The sequence below is a fragment of the Heptranchias perlo genome, chromosome 25 (assembly GCF_035084215.1).
Source record: "Heptranchias perlo isolate sHepPer1 chromosome 25, sHepPer1.hap1, whole genome shotgun sequence".
In the NCBI taxonomy this organism is placed as follows: Eukaryota; Metazoa; Chordata; class Chondrichthyes; order Hexanchiformes; family Hexanchidae; genus Heptranchias; species Heptranchias perlo.
The window spans coordinates 16,768,815-16,786,644 of NC_090349.1; the positions used below are offsets into that span (position 1 = coordinate 16,768,815).

At 39.9% G+C, this 17,830-nt stretch overlaps 1 protein-coding gene across 1 annotated transcript in view; it reads right to left on the bottom strand.

The window, feature by feature from the left end:
- Positions 1 to 6,907: 6,907 nt before the first annotated feature.
- The window catches only part of nos1 (nitric oxide synthase 1 (neuronal)), a 67,692-nt gene continuing 56,769 nt past the window's right edge, over positions 6,908 to 17,830 (bottom strand). Inside the window, exons 22-29 of the mRNA XM_068005690.1 lie at positions 15,581 to 15,774; positions 13,892 to 14,061; positions 12,772 to 12,982; positions 11,357 to 11,444; positions 9,973 to 10,094; positions 8,976 to 9,124; positions 7,668 to 7,862; positions 6,908 to 7,030 (exon numbers count right to left, since the gene is read on the bottom strand). Of these exons, the coding sequence (XP_067861791.1) occupies positions 6,908 to 7,030; positions 7,668 to 7,862; positions 8,976 to 9,124; positions 9,973 to 10,094; positions 11,357 to 11,444; positions 12,772 to 12,982; positions 13,892 to 14,061; positions 15,581 to 15,774 (1,252 nt within the window). The remainder of the gene's footprint in view (positions 7,031 to 7,667; positions 7,863 to 8,975; positions 9,125 to 9,972; positions 10,095 to 11,356; positions 11,445 to 12,771; positions 12,983 to 13,891; positions 14,062 to 15,580; positions 15,775 to 17,830) is intronic.

The window sequence follows — 17,830 nt, forward strand, 5'->3', positions numbered from 1 at the left end:
AACAAATATTTACATTTAAAATAAAAAGTTATATTTAAATAAATAATGAGTATTTATGAAATCTAGTAATTAACATGCAGCTTCTTTGTTAAACTAAAACTGAAAAATTCCCATGTTAAAATGTGAAAATTAAGTTAACCGATTGAGAAGTATCATATTTCGGAGGTGTGAATGACACCTCCTCTTTTCACAATTGACTTTGGAAAAGGTGACAGAGGGGCAGATGAGCAAACAAGTCATGGTGAGGCTGATTTGCATTTTTATGTTTGCATGCGTTCCTTTTGATCTCTGGGCAAATCAAAGAGAAACGAGTGTACATATAAATAGCTTTGATTAAAACGTCACTTGACTGGTTAGTGATCACAACCAATTCCTTTTGCTTTACAATAAAGCTTTTCCCCATCCTGTACATGTTTTATGATACCGGCACTAATTTGCATTACCTTACATGTACCTACATTAAATTCCATCTCCACTTAAAATATAAATCTGGAGGTAAATACAATTTTGTTTGGAGGGAGGAGAGGTTGGGCTGGGGTATCCTTGTCCATATTACAAGGAACAATAGAAACATAGTTACATAGAAACATAGAAAATAGGAGCAAGAGTAGGCCATTCGGCCCTTTGGGCCTGCTCCACCATTCAAATGATCATGGCTGATTGTCTAACTCAGTACCATGTTCTCGCTATTTCCCCATATCCCTTGATCCCTTTAGCATTAAGAAATATATCTCTCTCCTTCTTGAATACATCTAATGACTTGGCCTCCACTGCCTTCTGAGAATTCCACAGGTTCACCACCCTCTGAGTGAAGAAATTTCTCCTCATCTAAATGGCATAGCCCGTATCCTGAGACTGTGACCCCTGGTTCTGGACTCCCCAGACATCGGTAACATCCTCCCTGCAACTAGTCTGTCTAGTCCTGTTAGAATTTTATATGTTTCAATGAGAACACCTCTCATTCTTCTAAACTCTAGTGAATATAGGCCTAGTCGACCCAATCTCTCCTCATACGTCAGTCCTGCCTTCCCAGGAATCAGTCTGGTAAACCTTCGTTGCACTCCCTCCCTAAATGCATGTAATTAGTTTGCACTCTATGTTAAAGCTAGTAAATTTTAAAACTACTTCATCTCTTATACTTCATTCATTCTTAATTATTTATGTTGATAAAAGTGTGACTTTAGACAGACAGGGTTGAATAATGGAGATATGAGGATGTATGGACATTCAGGAGTCCCGTTTGATCACTTTAGGGCATCGGAAAGTATTTGTACAGAACGTACCCTCAGAAGATTAAATAGGTGAGGTAGAGTCCACAATAGAATATGTGGTCTTGGTAAGGAGTGAGCTTGATGGGTTGAATGCTCTGTTCTTACTACATATTTTCTTATTACTTTTATATCTACTTTAATATTTGCAGCCACCTTTGCGCCCGCGTCGAAGAATTAAATCTATTAGGACAAAATAGGAATGATTTTCCTCTAGCTATTATCCCGTGGCACAGGGTCTCCACCCTGTTTCCGCTTGATGCACATTTCCTGGTGCACACCCAGCATCAGAAACTGATAGCGGCATTTAATAATATGCAAATAACAAGGGAGGGACATCATAATTTCTCCCGCACCATTTTCCAAGGATTCTGTTGGGCAGCCCTCTGGAAAGGGGACTTGCCATAGAAACTGGGCATGCGAGGCTGCCTCTTCAGATTGGAAAATCTATAAAGGGGCAGCCATCAACTTTCACTTACCTGGTGTGGTTTTTTTTAAATTCTCCCACGTAGCAGGGCTGCACTGTAACGGTGGAGGCCATTTGACTGCTCTTTCTGACAGCAGTCAGCAGGCCAAAAACTTGTTTGGAATTTGTGCTGTTACAAGCGGTTAAGGCACCACTTTGTAGCGAATACCGAGTCCCAGGTCCTAGTCCTGCTCAGCGCTCGCCCATCATAATTAAAATAGCGGAACCCTGAAATACAGCTGGTTTAGCCAGGGTCAAGTTGGACGCTTGCAAAACATTCACCGTTCACTGCAGGATTGGCCCAATGATGGTTGCACCTGTGGGTGTGTAAATGTACACACGCATCTGTAGCTTTGGTTTACAGGGCCCCTATGACGTAAGGGCGCCTTAGTGGCATAAAATACTTTCATCCCTAGGAGCCACTTAAAGAAAGAGCCAAACACCAATAGAATATAATTAAGATTTGCATGAGCGCAGTTTATTGGTTATATAAAGTATATCATAGAACATGTTTGTGAAGTTATTCACAATTCCTGCATTGGCTGGTTATTGATCAAACCATGTTCAAACAGAAACCTTAATTTCTCAATGACATGGTGTCAATAAAGCATAAATCTATCCTTAACAATGAGTCTAGATATCAGTTTTTATTATTTGTTGAGTTAATTTAAGTAGAGTGTAAATGTATTATTATATAATGCAAAATTGATTATGCAGAAAAAAGGTACATTCACAAAGTGCAGTTTTTGTGATCAGAAACAGTAAAAGATCCAGAATCATTTTCAAATATTTTAAATTGCAAGAGAATGAACATCTTGGCCACACTGGCAGGACAAAAACAGTTCAGAAAGTTACAGAAAAGCATTGTTTTTACTTTACTGAAGCACTAATGCCATGAAGCCCATTACAATATCAGGTTATATAGTTCTGTTAATGTCATTCAATATAGCTCAACTCAGCACAGTTTACACTTTAACATGCAATGCCATTCTTAGTCATAGTTCGGTATTCAGCTTCATGTTTAACAGGGCTCCAGTTCCCCATTTCTCTTAGATGTACATTATTTGGTGGAAATTAGGGTGCGCAGTGGTTTTTTCATGAAGACGGTGCCCTTTTAAAAATACTGCACTACAGAACCAGTCACATTATCCAACTGAAGACAAGCTATGAGGAAAGATTAGAGAAGTTTAAGCTTTACAGTTTAGAAAGAAAACATTTAAGGGAGGGCCACATCAAAGCATTTTATATTAAATGATACAGATTACAACAGGAAAGCCGGACCAGATGATGTGTAAGGACATTGGTGAAAACTAAATTTAAAGCAGATATCAGGAGAATTTCTTCACTCAAAAGTGCAAACTTTTGGAATAATCTGCCACAGAGGGTATCAGAACCAAAAATATTGGGATCATTAAAAATACAGATGGGTAAGTTAGGATGTGAGACGATGAGTTTTGATGGACTGAATGGCCCTTATCTCAGCCCTGACTATTATGTTTTGGTAAAAATGTTACCTGCCTTTATTTTCATCACAAAACATCACTGGAAAATCTTCACATCAAACATACTACCAGATCCCATTACAATGGAAAGAAAACCACCTGAAAGAACTGTCCTTATCGAGCATATCACAAATGATAAATCAATGCCTCAAATGAAATGAAGACAGTTATCCAGTTCTGATGAAATGTCATCACCTGAATCGTTAACTCTGTTTCTCTCTCCACAGATGCTGCCCGACCTGCTGAGTGTTTCCAGCATTTTCTGTTTTTATTACCGTTATCTACTGTCAGGTTTCAGGTAAAACACTGAGGTTGTTCAAAGTACATTTGGATGCTATGATGGGAGAAGCAGTACAGCAGGTTTCAGGTGATGTTCATTGACCACTTGTGATTTATGTCCTCACCTGAAACCCTTGGTTGAGTGCCCGCTTTGTAATTCCTCAGATTATTCTGTATCTCTATAACAGTTCCATGTTATGCTATGTTCTTGGGACATACATTCCCATATCACTCTATTCAAACATAATTAGATTAAGATTAGATTAAAAATAATTAGAGGTCGAAGATCAGCCATGATCTTATTGAATGGCGGAGCAGGCTCGAGGTGCCGTATGGTCTACTCCTGCTCCTTTTTCTTATGTTCTTATGTAGATCACAGGAGACGTCTGTTCATTGTTGGTTAATAATAGCAGGGACATTGAAAATGGTACACAATGTTAAGTCTTGTGTACAAAAATATCATGAATTGGAGATAATAAACCAACTTTACTCATGTGGTTTGTGATGTCACCAGGGCCCCTTGATATATTATTGCCCTGTAACATCCTGTTTACTGTAAGTTATCCTATAAATGCTAGGTTGCTCAAACATTTTCAAGTTTCTTGTCAGCAACAATTTCACTAAAAGTCATTGACTATTTGCTTCATTTCAACTGCTATCGTTTAAATGAATTCATTTACTAAATGCAACCTAGCTTTGTCTAAAATAAACCCATGTAAGGAATCTTACAACACCAGGTTATAGTCCAACTGTTTTATTTGAAAATCACAAGCTTTCGGAGGCTTTCTCCTTCGTCAGGAGAAGGAGAAGGAGAAAGGACGGAGGAGAAAGCCTTCGAAAGCTTGTCAACCCCAGTCCATCACCGCCATCTCCACATCATAAAATAAACCCAGCAAAGTAGTCTGCAGGTAGATGTAAAATAATGAGAAAAAAGGACAGAAAGCTTGAATTTGTGCTTGCATTGGCTGGTTATTGATCAAATCAAGTTCAAACAGAAATCTTAATTTCTCAATGACACAGTGTCAATGAAATATCCCACCTTTTACTTTTTTCACTAAACCCTTTTGGAACAATGCTTAATTATGAAATGAAATAAATCTAAGATAACTCGTTTGAATTTGGAGAAGGAATCCACATATTTCTTCAATTCAGCATGATAATGTTTAGCATTAAAAACATAAATAAGACAACCATCTTTGTAGCTGTTGTAAAAGATATTCAGTATTCAAAGGGTTAATAATAATGTGACAGAAAAATCATTGGCTCAGCCAAAGTGCTGTCTGTTGGAACTGGCTACATCCTGGTTTCATCTGAATATCCATATGACATTTGATTATAAGTTTTGTTTCTATCCCAAAAGTAGGTTAGAAACCACGTCCTAAACTCCTTATTCCTTTTACCTTCTCTCTCCCTAGTTCTGCACCTAGGTAGCTCCTCTTTAAATGGTCACTGGGAGGTACAGATAATGGACGCTACTTGAGTCATCCTCTCATTTTTCACATAGAATTCCACCCAGCCCCCAGCAGTACCTTGCTTTCATTTGCTATCCCCGAGACTGGCTGGCTGAGATGGTAAATTCTCTGTTAATGGAACTGCTGGGGTAACCCACCATGACACAGAACATAATACACCATTATGTTGCACCAGCAGCCCACCTGGTACCTGGCCCTCATGAGTAAGTGATTGCACGTTGCTACATTCTTAAAGAGATCTCATTTAACCATCTCCTGCTTGCCACGTAATCTGAGAATGATCACATTTGATATCTTCAAAGTGTGCAAACTATAGGACTGCACTTTCACAAATAGGAAATATGTAATTGTTTCTGTTATGCCCTTTGCTAATTTGTAAGAGACAAACAAAGCAAATTAGAGCCCTGCATCTGTCACTCGTTCTTTGAAAAATCCAAAAGGTATCTCCTGTATATCTTTAAAATATACATTTACTGAAGAAACGTATTGGTGTTTTACAATGAAGCCTGTGTATGCTGAATTCTTAATATTTTATAAAGAAAGTGAAAAAGTTGCTTTTATTTCATGCAACAACTTGTTTGTCATTGAACAGCCAAGAAAAAGTTTTTTGTTTTCTTGCAGCGGACGTTGCAATTATTTGAAAAGCAGCACGTTAGCAAAAATTGACACAACAATAGCTACACCATGTAACAAATTACAGAGCAATCTCCCTTGTGTAAAAATATTGAAAGCTATGTTTCAATAATATAAAAGATTAAGCAGGCTTTCTCTATCACTCTGTCAGCATCCTCACTCATGTGGATTTTGATGCTCACTGAAGTCTCCTGGATTGAATGAAACTTCTTTCAAAGGCCATGATTGAGGGTTTCATTGTCGTGTGTACCTCCCAATCAAGCACAGAATACCCTGCGGAAGACAAGAGGAAGAAGGAGAAATTGTGACGTTAGAAAAACTACATAGAGAGATAACTTTTTAGATTTTATTTAATTACAAGGTGTTTAGTGCATCTTTTATTGTCATGTTACATATTTATCGCAGTGCTCACTGAATCTTTCAGCACTGACTTTTCAAAGTACAAGTCATTTTCTGTGAATTTCTAGTGACAAACATTACAAAGTAGGACATACAAAGAAGTAGAGAGCATTCCACAACTGATAAGCTGCTGGGAATTTTTGATCTTGTCATTGAAATGCTACTGCCGTCTTCCATGTCCTTCACACAAAGAATGATAGGAGAGACTATGAGGTTGATTATTTCTTGTAGGTGTAATACTTTGGGGTAGGTTTTCAACTTACTGACTAGGCGTAAAACTGGCGCAGTGGATCGGACACCACCGTGTTACAGAAACTGCCCTATTGAAAATCTACCCCTTAATCTCTGTTCACACACTATGCACATGCAACCAAGCAACGATTTCATGACATTATGCCCATTGAGCATATAAATAAGAATAGAAGGTTTGAAATTAGAAAAGGCCACTCTGACCTTGGTGCCTGATGGATTAAGAACTGTCAGCAGCACTAGTCCATCTATTAATAACTTTGAAGTCACTATCATCCCAAACTCAACCGCCATCAATCAGCATCTTGTGTTTGGTCTAAACTTCTACCCTCTACCCCCCCACCGCCCCCCACTATACTTTACTGCCTCACAAATATGTGACATTCCTATGTCCTATTCTCCCTAGTTTTATTTTACTGATTTAATTCAAAGAATTTGCTAGTTGTATACTCTCCATTTTCATATTTTAATAATCTGAATCCTATTTCCTTTCAAAAGATGATGAAATAATTTTTTGTTTTAAAACCAGCTCCTGGATCTTTCAAACTACTAATGCCAGAGGTTACAAGAGATTCCACGAGCAATTCAACTTATTAGAGCTGTAATTTCAGCAATTTCTCACTTTCTTTATCCTCACACTTACTCGTCTGAGTCTTTCTTGCTTTCCTCAATGAAAGCAATGGATTCGGATCGAAGGCGGTTCGTAACTTCATATGTACGAAGAGTAACGCCAAAGATGTCTTCATGATAGCGGTTTTCATCCTGAAGCATTAAAGGAGACACAGGTAAACCATATAGTCAGCCAATGGTTCGGAAAAATGGTTCGGAAAAAATTCATCATTGCATTAAAACTTTGTATTTAAAACAACATTTTTCACCATTGTTATGATTTAATGTTGAGGAACACAGAATATAAAGAAAAAAATGCATTTTTGTCAATGAAAACTCTTGCTTCAATGATCATTTTGTTATTTTATACTACATTTTGGTTCATGATATCTCAAAAAGTTATCATGTACGCCATATCATAAGTTTTGAACAGTATGTCTGTCTTAACATATTGAACTATACAATGCCTTTTGTGATTATAATGGAGATTGTCTAACAGTCTTCTAAATGTCCAAACACAAATCGTAATCACAATATATATTTGGTAATATTCAGAGAAGAGCAGGGAGTTCTCCTGATGTCCTGGCCAACATTTATCCCTAGTCCAATGTGACCAAAAACAGACTAAGTGCTCATTTATCTCATTGCTGTTTGTGGCACCTTGTTGTGTGCAAATTGGCTGCTGCGTTCACCTACATAACAAAAGTGGTTGCATTTTAAAAGTAATTCATTGGCTGTGAAGTGTTTTGAGATGTCCTGATGATGCGAATGGCACTATATAAATGCTTACTCTTAGCTTGCTGATGAAAACCCCAGCATCTTCTAATGATATCTTCCCATGCTGTTTAAAGATGTGCTGAATGGTCTTCAAGACATCACCTGCCATAGTAACATCTCCACAAACATATATGTGTCCACCTTGTTCTTGTAGCAGATTGAATATTTGGTCAGAAAGCTGTTCACGTAAAATGTCTTGCACATATTTCTGAAACCAGACAGACACTTCATTTTGTTTATTTCCAATAAATGCTGTTTTGAAATTTCAAATTTGCAATAGCATTAAAGGGATCTCAAAGTGTTCGGAAAACCTTGTCAAAAGATTTACAAGAATGGTACTGGAACTAAGAGGTTATAACTAGCAGGAAAAACTGAACAGGCTAGGGCTCTTTTCTCTAGAAAAGAGAAGGTTGAGGGATGACCTGATAGAGGTCTTTAAAATTATGAAGGGGTTTGATAGGATAGGCGTAGAGAAAATGTTTCCGCTTGTGGGGTAATCCAAAACTAGGGGTCATAAATATGAGATAGTCACTAATAAATCTAATAAGGATTCAGGAGAAACTTCTTTATCCAGAGAATGGTTAGAATGTGGAACTTGCTACCACATAGAGTAGTTGAAGTGAATGGCATAAATACATTTAAGGGGAAGCCTGATAAGTACATAAAGGAGAAAGGAATAAAAGGATATGTTGATAGGATTAGATGAGGTAGGGTGGGAGGAGGCTCGTGTGGAGCATAAACACTGGCATAGACCAGTTGGGCCGAATGACCTGTTTCTGTTAAGTAAATTCTATGTAATGGTGGTTGCATACACACAATGTGATTGTGTCATTTGCTTGACTGGTTGCATCTCAGTGAAAGAATACATTTAAAAATTATATTTAAAATTCCCCCCCAAAAAAACACATTGCCAAAGCTTGTACTGCAGCAAATATTATTTGCTGAAACGTAAGCTTTCTCAGTGGCCGATGTGGACCCACCATGGAGTCTTTGGAGTTCTTGGTTGTTCCGCAAATTCAAACTGCCTGCCAGAAATCCCCGAGAGGGTGGTGATACTCCTTTAAAAAAAACTTTATTTTGGAAGACAAATAGACTGAATATTTTGATCAACAAGGATTTGCCAATCTTATGTATTTAAAGTATTAAAAATTCGCAATATCCTAGAAGCCTATTTACGCTCTTTTTTATAGCTGATATATATATATATATAATTTATTTTTAAACATTTAAAATACCAAAGGCTGTATTTAAATAAAATACTTTCACTTAAAACAATACATAAAACCCTACACAAAGACAAAAACATAGGCTGTCTAAATACCTTTGGTTTTGCTGGTTCACGGGAGTAAGCTGTATAGAGTTCCTGAAAGACACCTTTGTTTTTTACTTGAATGGCCTCCTCTCTATAGATGTGGTCAATTTTTGATTGCCGACAACCAAACACAAGTGTCATGGGACATGCTTGTATACCTAAAAATATAAAAGTGATGTTACAAACTTTCATGAGGCAATGTTATTAAAGTGATTATAAGAGACTAGGGGGGCCGTTTTCCTGCAGCACTTGACTTAGAATAGAATCGTAGAATCGTACAACACAGAAGGAGGCCATTCGGCCCATTGTGTCTGTGCCGGCTCTTTGAAAGAGCTATCTAATTAGACCCACTGCCCTGCTCTTTCCCCATAGCCCTGCAATTTTGTTCCCCTTCAAGTATATATCCAATTCCCTTTTGAAAATTACTATTGAATCTGCTTCCACCACCACCATCAACAAAAAATAAATTTGGGAGAGGTGTAAAATGTGCTACCAATTAGCTATCAACCATTTTGCATTACCCGCCCAAGACCAATTTCATCCTCTGTGCCTCTAAAAGAAAAAAAATCATTGCCATTGAGGGGCATGGAGGTGATTTAGCCACTGAGGGGCATGGAGGTGATTTAGCCACTGAGGGGCATGGAGGTGATTTAGCCACTGCACAGGAGAGAAGCAATGGTTGCAAACACTGAGGATATAGGGTCTGAAGGAAGTTGATTAATATAAAGCGAAATCAGCAACAAAGAGTGGACAAAGTTGAATGATGATGGAAATAGATCATTGACATGCAGAGGAAAGAAGGATTCCTATGGGTTTGGTCCATTGTCCCACTCTTTTCCTTCATCATATCAATGACCTCATCCAGTTAAATAGTCCTAAGCAATATATGTCTTCCTGTGTATTTTTAAAAAATGTAACATTCACGCTTAGCCCTGTAGGAGGAACTACTTAACAGGTCTGGTGTGCTTTAAGCGCCTCTCTTTATTGTCTTATTTTGATGACCTACCTTTTTGTTCAATATCATGGAGACGCTGCTGCCAGAAGCTTCTGAAGGGAGCGATTCCAGTTCCTGGTCCAATTAAAATGCAAGGAACCATTGGATCTTTTGGCAACCTAAAAGAAGGTGCTCTGCATCCAAATACATAAAATAAATTAATGCAGGCCTGGATAGTCATCTGGTACTATGATTTTTACCCGTTGATTTCTGAATGACCCTTTGATTATTGGATGGCCTGAGATTTGTGACACTGTATTTCCACATTTTTGATCAATTCAAGAATGCTCCTCTGTAAAGCTAACAGTCTGTTTAGTGAGGATCACAGGCTAAAGTTACATAACATTCTTTTGTAAATACAGTAGCTGCTCCCTTCTCACAAAATTCTTGAAGTCCTAATAATTGTGGAAATGTTGGTAGTTAGCTTCTTATTGTATCTTGTACAGTTACAGTGAGAGAAAACCAGATTAAGAACCATCACTGAATCTCCTAGGAACCAGCATTGGTTGAGTACTAGGAGCAAGTTGCTTGTTTGCTCTCAGTCCCAGGAGACACTTGGCCCAGTGAGACCAGACTTGGGGAGTTGAAGGGGTACAACTAAGATATCCTCCAAAACGTAAAAAACAATAATTTCCTTCAGCATTAGGTGCAGGTTAAGAAATTCTATGGAAATGGAAAAGTGATAGTGTTTAGTGTATGTGCACATAACCATGAACTAGCTTTACGCTGAAATTAGAGTTTTCAGTCATGTCCTCAAGAAAGTGGCCATCTTTAGTCTTCATAAAAGCCTCACACAAACCTTGCAACTAGAGTTGTACACCATTATGTTTTGAATCCGTGTGTCTATCTCCTGGGTCAGCGTGCTTTACCCCAGTCACACAGTAAACTTTAAGGCTGCTACATGAATTTCTATTCGGATTAATTGAGGTAAATGGTGTGTGAAATATCTCATTTGTGTGTGAGGTTGGAGTGCCTGTGTACTCCTCCACCTTTTGTTGCTCCATCCACGATCAGTTTAAGTTCTAACTGTAACACTTCTTATGTACATTGAATCCACAATACATATAGTTGAAAGCACTATTTTACACCATTTACACCATTTTACAATATACACTTTACTTGCACAGTACACCAAGGTTCTGGAGAAGGGGAAATCATTTTTTTTCCCTCCTACCAACCAGGAATGCTCCGATTGCCTGAGTGCAGTGCACTGAGGGAAAATTGGGTTGGGAGAATTGCCTAAACACACCCAGGCAAGGGAGCAGGAAAATCTGACCCATCTCTTTTAAAGTACTGTTCAAAATTCAATGGCCTATACTTGTGTAAAGATTTGGAGTACACACTTATACTCTTCAGACAGCTGTCAAACTTCATACATTCATGAAAGGCTGATTACCCTCTGACAAAGCATGGCACCATTTCATCCCTGTCTATGCTATTAAGCCAGGAAGAGCAGACTCCATGGTGTAATGACCCTTCACCATCTGTAAACATAAAGACAGCGGTTCATTGTCAAGGACAGCTACGATTCAAAGCATTTAAATTGCTGGTTATTCTCCAGTCTCTTTTAGAACGGTGCGTTGCTACCAAACCACGACACGTAACACTTTTGAAACAGAACAAAATAAAAATATCTTGAGGTATAACACTTAACACTCTAGTCATATAGAACAAATGCCCCAGTACAACAGATGCCAAAATTAGATAGTACCCTTTGATATATAAATTATTTTCTTTCACTTACTCTTATCCTGATAAGACCGGACTCCAATACATGGGATGAGAGGAGGTGCTGTGTGCAGTAGATTGCAATCTACTGATTTTAATTTCCCCTTTTCTTTATGTTCTGCTCTATTACTTATAGTTGCACAATTAAACGAATGAATAAATTGTAGATTCGGTCATGGTTTTGCGCACCAGTGCTATCCGATAGATCACATAGTAAACTTTCTCTAAATTTCCCCCCTGTGTTTGTCTGTATTTCTCCAAATATACCATCCTGCACACTCTTCCTCTTTCATGTTTCCTCACTATGTTGAAATCAAGACTCATTGCATCAAAACCTATTCAAACTCATTCTTTCTCTAGATCAACAAAAAAATTTGGAACTCTGTAGCATCTTCGGTCTTCTCTTTTACCTTTAGTTTACATGTTTTAAAAGCCCAAGCTTGGCACCACTCAACTGTTACCACTTGATTTACCTTGTCTGCTCTCCTGCTCTTTTCAACATTCATGGTGCCCAGCACAATGGATATTGAGCATTCAAGTGAGAGCTGGACCTGTTTCTGGCTGGGGCAGAGATCACCTCATTCAAAAGGTAGGTACTGCATTGAATTATCAGGGCAAGAGTGATCTTTTGGATTAGTTTTGATTGCCTATGGGGTGGGGGGGGGGGGTCGGAGAGGAATTTCCCAGATTTTTGTTTTTCCCAAATTGGCTGGGGGTTTTATCTGGTTTTTCACATCTCCCAGGAGACCACAGTTTCAGGTGGGGTGTGGAGTCTATATATTGTGATGCACAAGGCATTGCCATTGTGTGGGGCAGGCTGGAGGGACCAGAAGGTCTTTTCTTGTTCGTCATTGTTCGTATGTTCGTCTGTTTCATAGTGGACAAATGTATGAGGTGAAGCTTGTACCATCTAGCAGCTGTCATGATGTGGGCTTAGACCTGCCAGATAGCGTTCCAATGCCACAATTGTACATAACTTCATTTTTCAGTCGTACACTTGGGCATAATTTTACTGTTGACATTCCTCCTAAACAAATAATTCTAAGCACAATAATGTAGCAGTGATACTTTTGATGCGTGTACCTCTTGTGCGATATGAAACCACAGCCACTGTAAGGTGAATCTCATCTGTGTACATGTCAGGAGATGAGCTGATAGAGTAATATCGAGGCTGCAGCAGAGGAAGCTGCGTAAGCAGCAGGGTTGCTGGGACCTGAACGGAAGGAAATTCATCCAGCACTTCCACTACAGTTGGGTTATTGTACCACTTCCACTCCTCGTACTCCTGCAAACCCTGCCAATGGAATGCATGATCCTTATTAAACCTCCACTGCAGACACAGCATATTACAGTTAGGATTATTGAACGCTCCAAAGGTGAGGTCTAAAGTAGACTAAAAATCTCTCTCACAATACATAGAACTGGTGTAAACCAAAAGGCTGCCATAGTTGATGTTGTTGGGAGAGAAATATAAGAAAGGGCTTTTGTTCGACCAGACAAGAATCCATATTATTTTACCAAGAGGTGCAGCAACAGGCACTCACATATTACTGCTTTAGAGTGCAGTGTTCGCTAGTTGGACACTATGCCCATGGTTGACTCTTCCATGACAAAGTCTGATTTTACAAGCTGCTGACTGAACGAGCACCATTTCATGTAGAGCTGTGGTGAGCACTGGTAAGTTATGGAGAATTATGAAAGCGCACTTAAAGGGATGAGAATCTAGCCAGATTCCCCAATAATTTACAACTCCAGCCCTAAAGCTAGTGTCTGGGAACTTAAATGTAAAAGATCACCCCAGGTGAAGGTATGGAGAAATCCCATGACCAATTTCCAACAGCATTCGGAGTCAAGTAGATATGTGCATGATTATAGGCAGTCCCTTCAATGTATGTTTCAACATCTTCAATAGATAAGCCTTTTTTAAATGTAAAAGGTTTTCAAAATTATTCAGTTGTGCAAAATGTACATGTTTGATTGCCTGTGGGAGCTTAAAAGTGTGGTGGGTTGCTGGGAGCCAGCTGTTCATTGGGTTAGAGTTAGCATTAATGTTGGGCGCATTTTTATTGCGGAGGCTCAGAGTGCTTTTTGGTAAGGGGGTATGCGAGTGGATGAGGCAGCTGGCAGGAGGCTCACTCTCTTATTCTTCAAAATATAAATGTGGTTGAAATAATTTTAACAAACTAAGAAGTAAAAAACTCACCTTGCTGAGAACTTCAAGCCTTTTCTTTTGCTGGTCATTTCTTGCCAGGAGAGCAAACTGCTGCAGTAAGAGTGGATTTGGAGGAGTTGTGATGTCCAGATAGTACTTAAAGACTTGGAAGATGGTGCAAGGTGGAATGCGATTCTCATCACTCCAGTTGCTAATAACACCTGTGTGGACAAAGAGATTGCTCATTCTGTTTCAAAAGCTACAACATGACGACAGGAAAACTTAAGGGATGATTTTCCGTTCGGGCCATGTATGTAGAGGGAGTCTGCACAAATTTCCTGGCAGAGCCTAGCACTGGGATCGGAGTGGAGGTGGGGGATGAAAAACAGGAGCGTAGCTGCAAGGCTGAGAGGCTGTGCATCTGTGGCATACTCCTGTGACCAGCCCCACCGCCAGCATTTTTTGAGTGTCCCTCTGCTTTGCCCCTCTTGGGTGCAGTCTGAAAAGAGTGAGGCGGGAGATCTGAGAACGGTACCTCCCACCTCATCTGCATTGTTACATTGGGCCTGCACCTACTCCAGGAATTTAGGACCCCCCACAAATCTCGTACTGGCGTAAAGGGTATCCAACCCCGTTTCCTCTTAATTGTACCTGGAAACTGAGCATTCCTCAGGGGGAAACCAAAAGAAAATCTCCCCTTTAATGTTTAATGCACAGCATCAGCCCACTTTTTTTAAATGGCATTCAAAGAATGTCCACTAATATCCACAACAGTAGTTCCTGGGCCTTAGCGTTCCTGACATTGTGCTTCTCCTGCTGAGAGCACACATCAGGATTTCAGGTAAATGCTCCCAGAATTGTCTGTCAATTCACAGCGGATATCTACAGAATGGACGGAAAACTCTTCTGTAATTCCCAATGGGAGAATTCCCGAACTAGCAACATGTACTCTCTGCAGCAAAGCTCTGCCCCCAGAACACTGGACACAAGAGGGGTATATTTTCTGACTTCATGGTCCCAGCAGAGAGTCTTGCCTGCTAAGAATATATATCGGAAATTCCAAAGATAGGCTGCGCACAAATTTCTGACAAGTTAACATAATTGGAATGCCTTTGTGTAGTATCTCAGAGTAGGCCTCAGGCTTTGATCTCCCACTCAGTAGAGTTTCTGATCTCAACCCCATCATTGTAAAAGGTTGAGCCCAGCTTCCATCGAACTGCATGTGTAATGCTGAGTAGAGAGAAAATCAGATGGAGAATTTTCCTTAGTTGATCTTCTGTGCTTACTGGAAGCCTGTTGAGATCAGTAATGGTGGGGCCCAGGATTGCATTTTCTCCTCCCCACTCGATTTTTCCTGTATTTGCTGCGCCCAGACAATCCATAGCCTCAGGAGCAGGAACGGGTTAATCTGTCCCATTACCTCCTAGCTTCTGATAGTGAAATTGATTTTTTTTCTCTCTTAGGAGGGGAGGGAGGAGTCAGCTCCTCTCGTTCAGCATTGCATTAACCACCAGGGTATTATACTAGTAAAATATTAAACTAAACAGCAGCAGTTACTAAGATAATTGGATAGTATTGATATATGCACTCTCTAATTTTGCCTTGAATAAATCTCAAATGGCCCTATACCCTATGTGTGAGTAGATCAGTATCAGTTTGACTGATAGCTACACAATGTTTTGTGCCCAGGCATGCAGATATTTTTTCTTTGAAAATTCCAGAGATATGTTCTATAATTACCTAAAGCTGTGCTTCTCTCCTCCAAAAACTCAACTTTTATGATCTGATTTACAGGAGGTGCATCTTCTAACCGGTCAATCAAGGCATTGACCAAATCTTCATGGTTACCAGGAAAGACTCCAAGGTGGTCACCAGGCTGATAATGTATCACTTCCTGATTGTCTGTGTGTATCCGTAGTAAAATTGTTGAACGGCTAAATGGAAAAACAGAATGATGCTTCAAACACTCAGATTAAAGATGTCACAAAACCTACATTTTTTTTTCATTGTGTTCTGTCCTCAAAATGTTTTCCCTTCTCTCCTACATTACAACAGTGACTACACTTCAAAAGTACTTCATTGGCTGTAAAAGCGCTTTGGGACGTTCGAAGGTCGTGAAAGGCTCCATATAAATGCAAGTCTTTATTTTTCCTGAAGATTGTGGCTCTTGTTGGGATACGATTCCACAGACTCACCCAAGCGATGACTCTTCATGTGTCAACCCCAGATGGTGATCATCAGTGGGCTATTTGACCACAGAGGGCAACACAGCCAAGCCCAATCCTGCCCTTACTGATATTTACCCTTGTACGCTCTCCAACAAGCGTCACTCGATAGTGACCAGGAGCTGGAATTCTGACAGATTCCTCCTAGCTTCCTTACCCTAAGGGCACTGAGGACAATTGTAGTAACCCTGCTAATTCAGCGCAGATCAAACCTGGGACTTCCAGGTCCATTTGTCTCCGTACCATAGCGGGCAGTGCATTCACCCATCGAGTCATGGAAGGAGCTGCAAAAACCAAGTGATCCAAAACGAGGACTGTCATTGCAACACAGAATGGTAACAAGGAATAACGACACAGGACAGCAACAGGAGAACTTAGCACCAGATCAAGTAATGAGGTGAAGGAAAAAGTTAAACTTGTTCTCATCAATTCTTCTGAACAGTAACAGTCTTATCAGAAAATGGAATGTATATGCATATTATTTAACAACTGTGGTTGATTAAAGTAAGTTCTTTCCTAGCAGTGTATCATTTAAATTCTGACGACAGCTGGTTCCTTTATTGAAACCTCGCGTTCCAAGTCATGAACCTACATTTATTGAAGTCTAGCGCTCCAAGTCATGAACTTACATTTTAACATCTTATTATCGAAATTATGACCCTCTTTTTAAATGATATTTTCCTCTGGATGATAGCTGAGATTCAACCCCAGAGGTCAGTGAAACGGTCAATTTGACACTCAGGGAACAACATAAATCTGACAATAAAGTCAAAGGTACACACTCAGAATCTTAAATACGATGCAGTAGAATTTCTGCAGGGGTTCTCTCGATCGTTCACCGAACCTTCTGAAGTTATGGTGCATGATTGGAAGAACCTCCAGCCACATGATCTGAATCCTGGGATAGCTTATTTGTCAAAATTGGAATCAACCCCTGTTTTTGTATCTCAGGCTAGGTATTTAGTTTCCACAATTAAGTGAGAACAAATCGTCTTGTCCAGGCACAAAGACACCAGCCCCCACCCACCTCTTCCCCTCCTCTCATGACTCTTTGCTGGGTGTAAGGTTCCGTGGGCACCAGCCACCCTCCACTACCTCACCCAAGTGACCATTCTCCATATGTAAGCCTGAATAGTGAGCAAACTATTCAGTCATGGAGGGCATCACAGCTGAGCCAATCCTGATCTCAGCCATTGTTCACGTAAACCCAATTTCCATCAGAGTTACTGAATTACAATCAAGAGAGGGAACAGTGGTTGTTCCCCCCCCATCCCACCCCTAGCCCAGGAGGAGCGAGGAAAATTGTAGCATCTCTACCATCACTTCAGATGAGATAAGTTAATTCATCAGAGGTTAACCTGGGACACTCCAGGTCTGAATGACAGTTCCACACAGGGCAGTGTCTTTAACAGTGGCAATCTACACCCCGTGTTTCTAAACACCTACAGAAATGCAATGACTAGCAATAAATATCTTCAAACCTATTCAACTCTGGTAGTGGACAGATCACCTCTTCATCTTTGGCACCTTGGTGCGTTTATGTCAACCTTGGCTCAGTGGTAGCACCCGCGCCTCTGAATCACAAAGTTGTGGGTTCAAGTCCCACTCCATAGGCTTGAGCACATAAACTAGGCTGGCGCTTCAGTGCAGCACTGAGGGAGTGTTGCACTGTCGGAAGTGCCGTCTTTTGAATGAATGGCCCCGTCTGCCCTCTCAGGTGGACATGAAAGATCCCATGGCATTATTCGAAGAAAAGAGGGGAGTT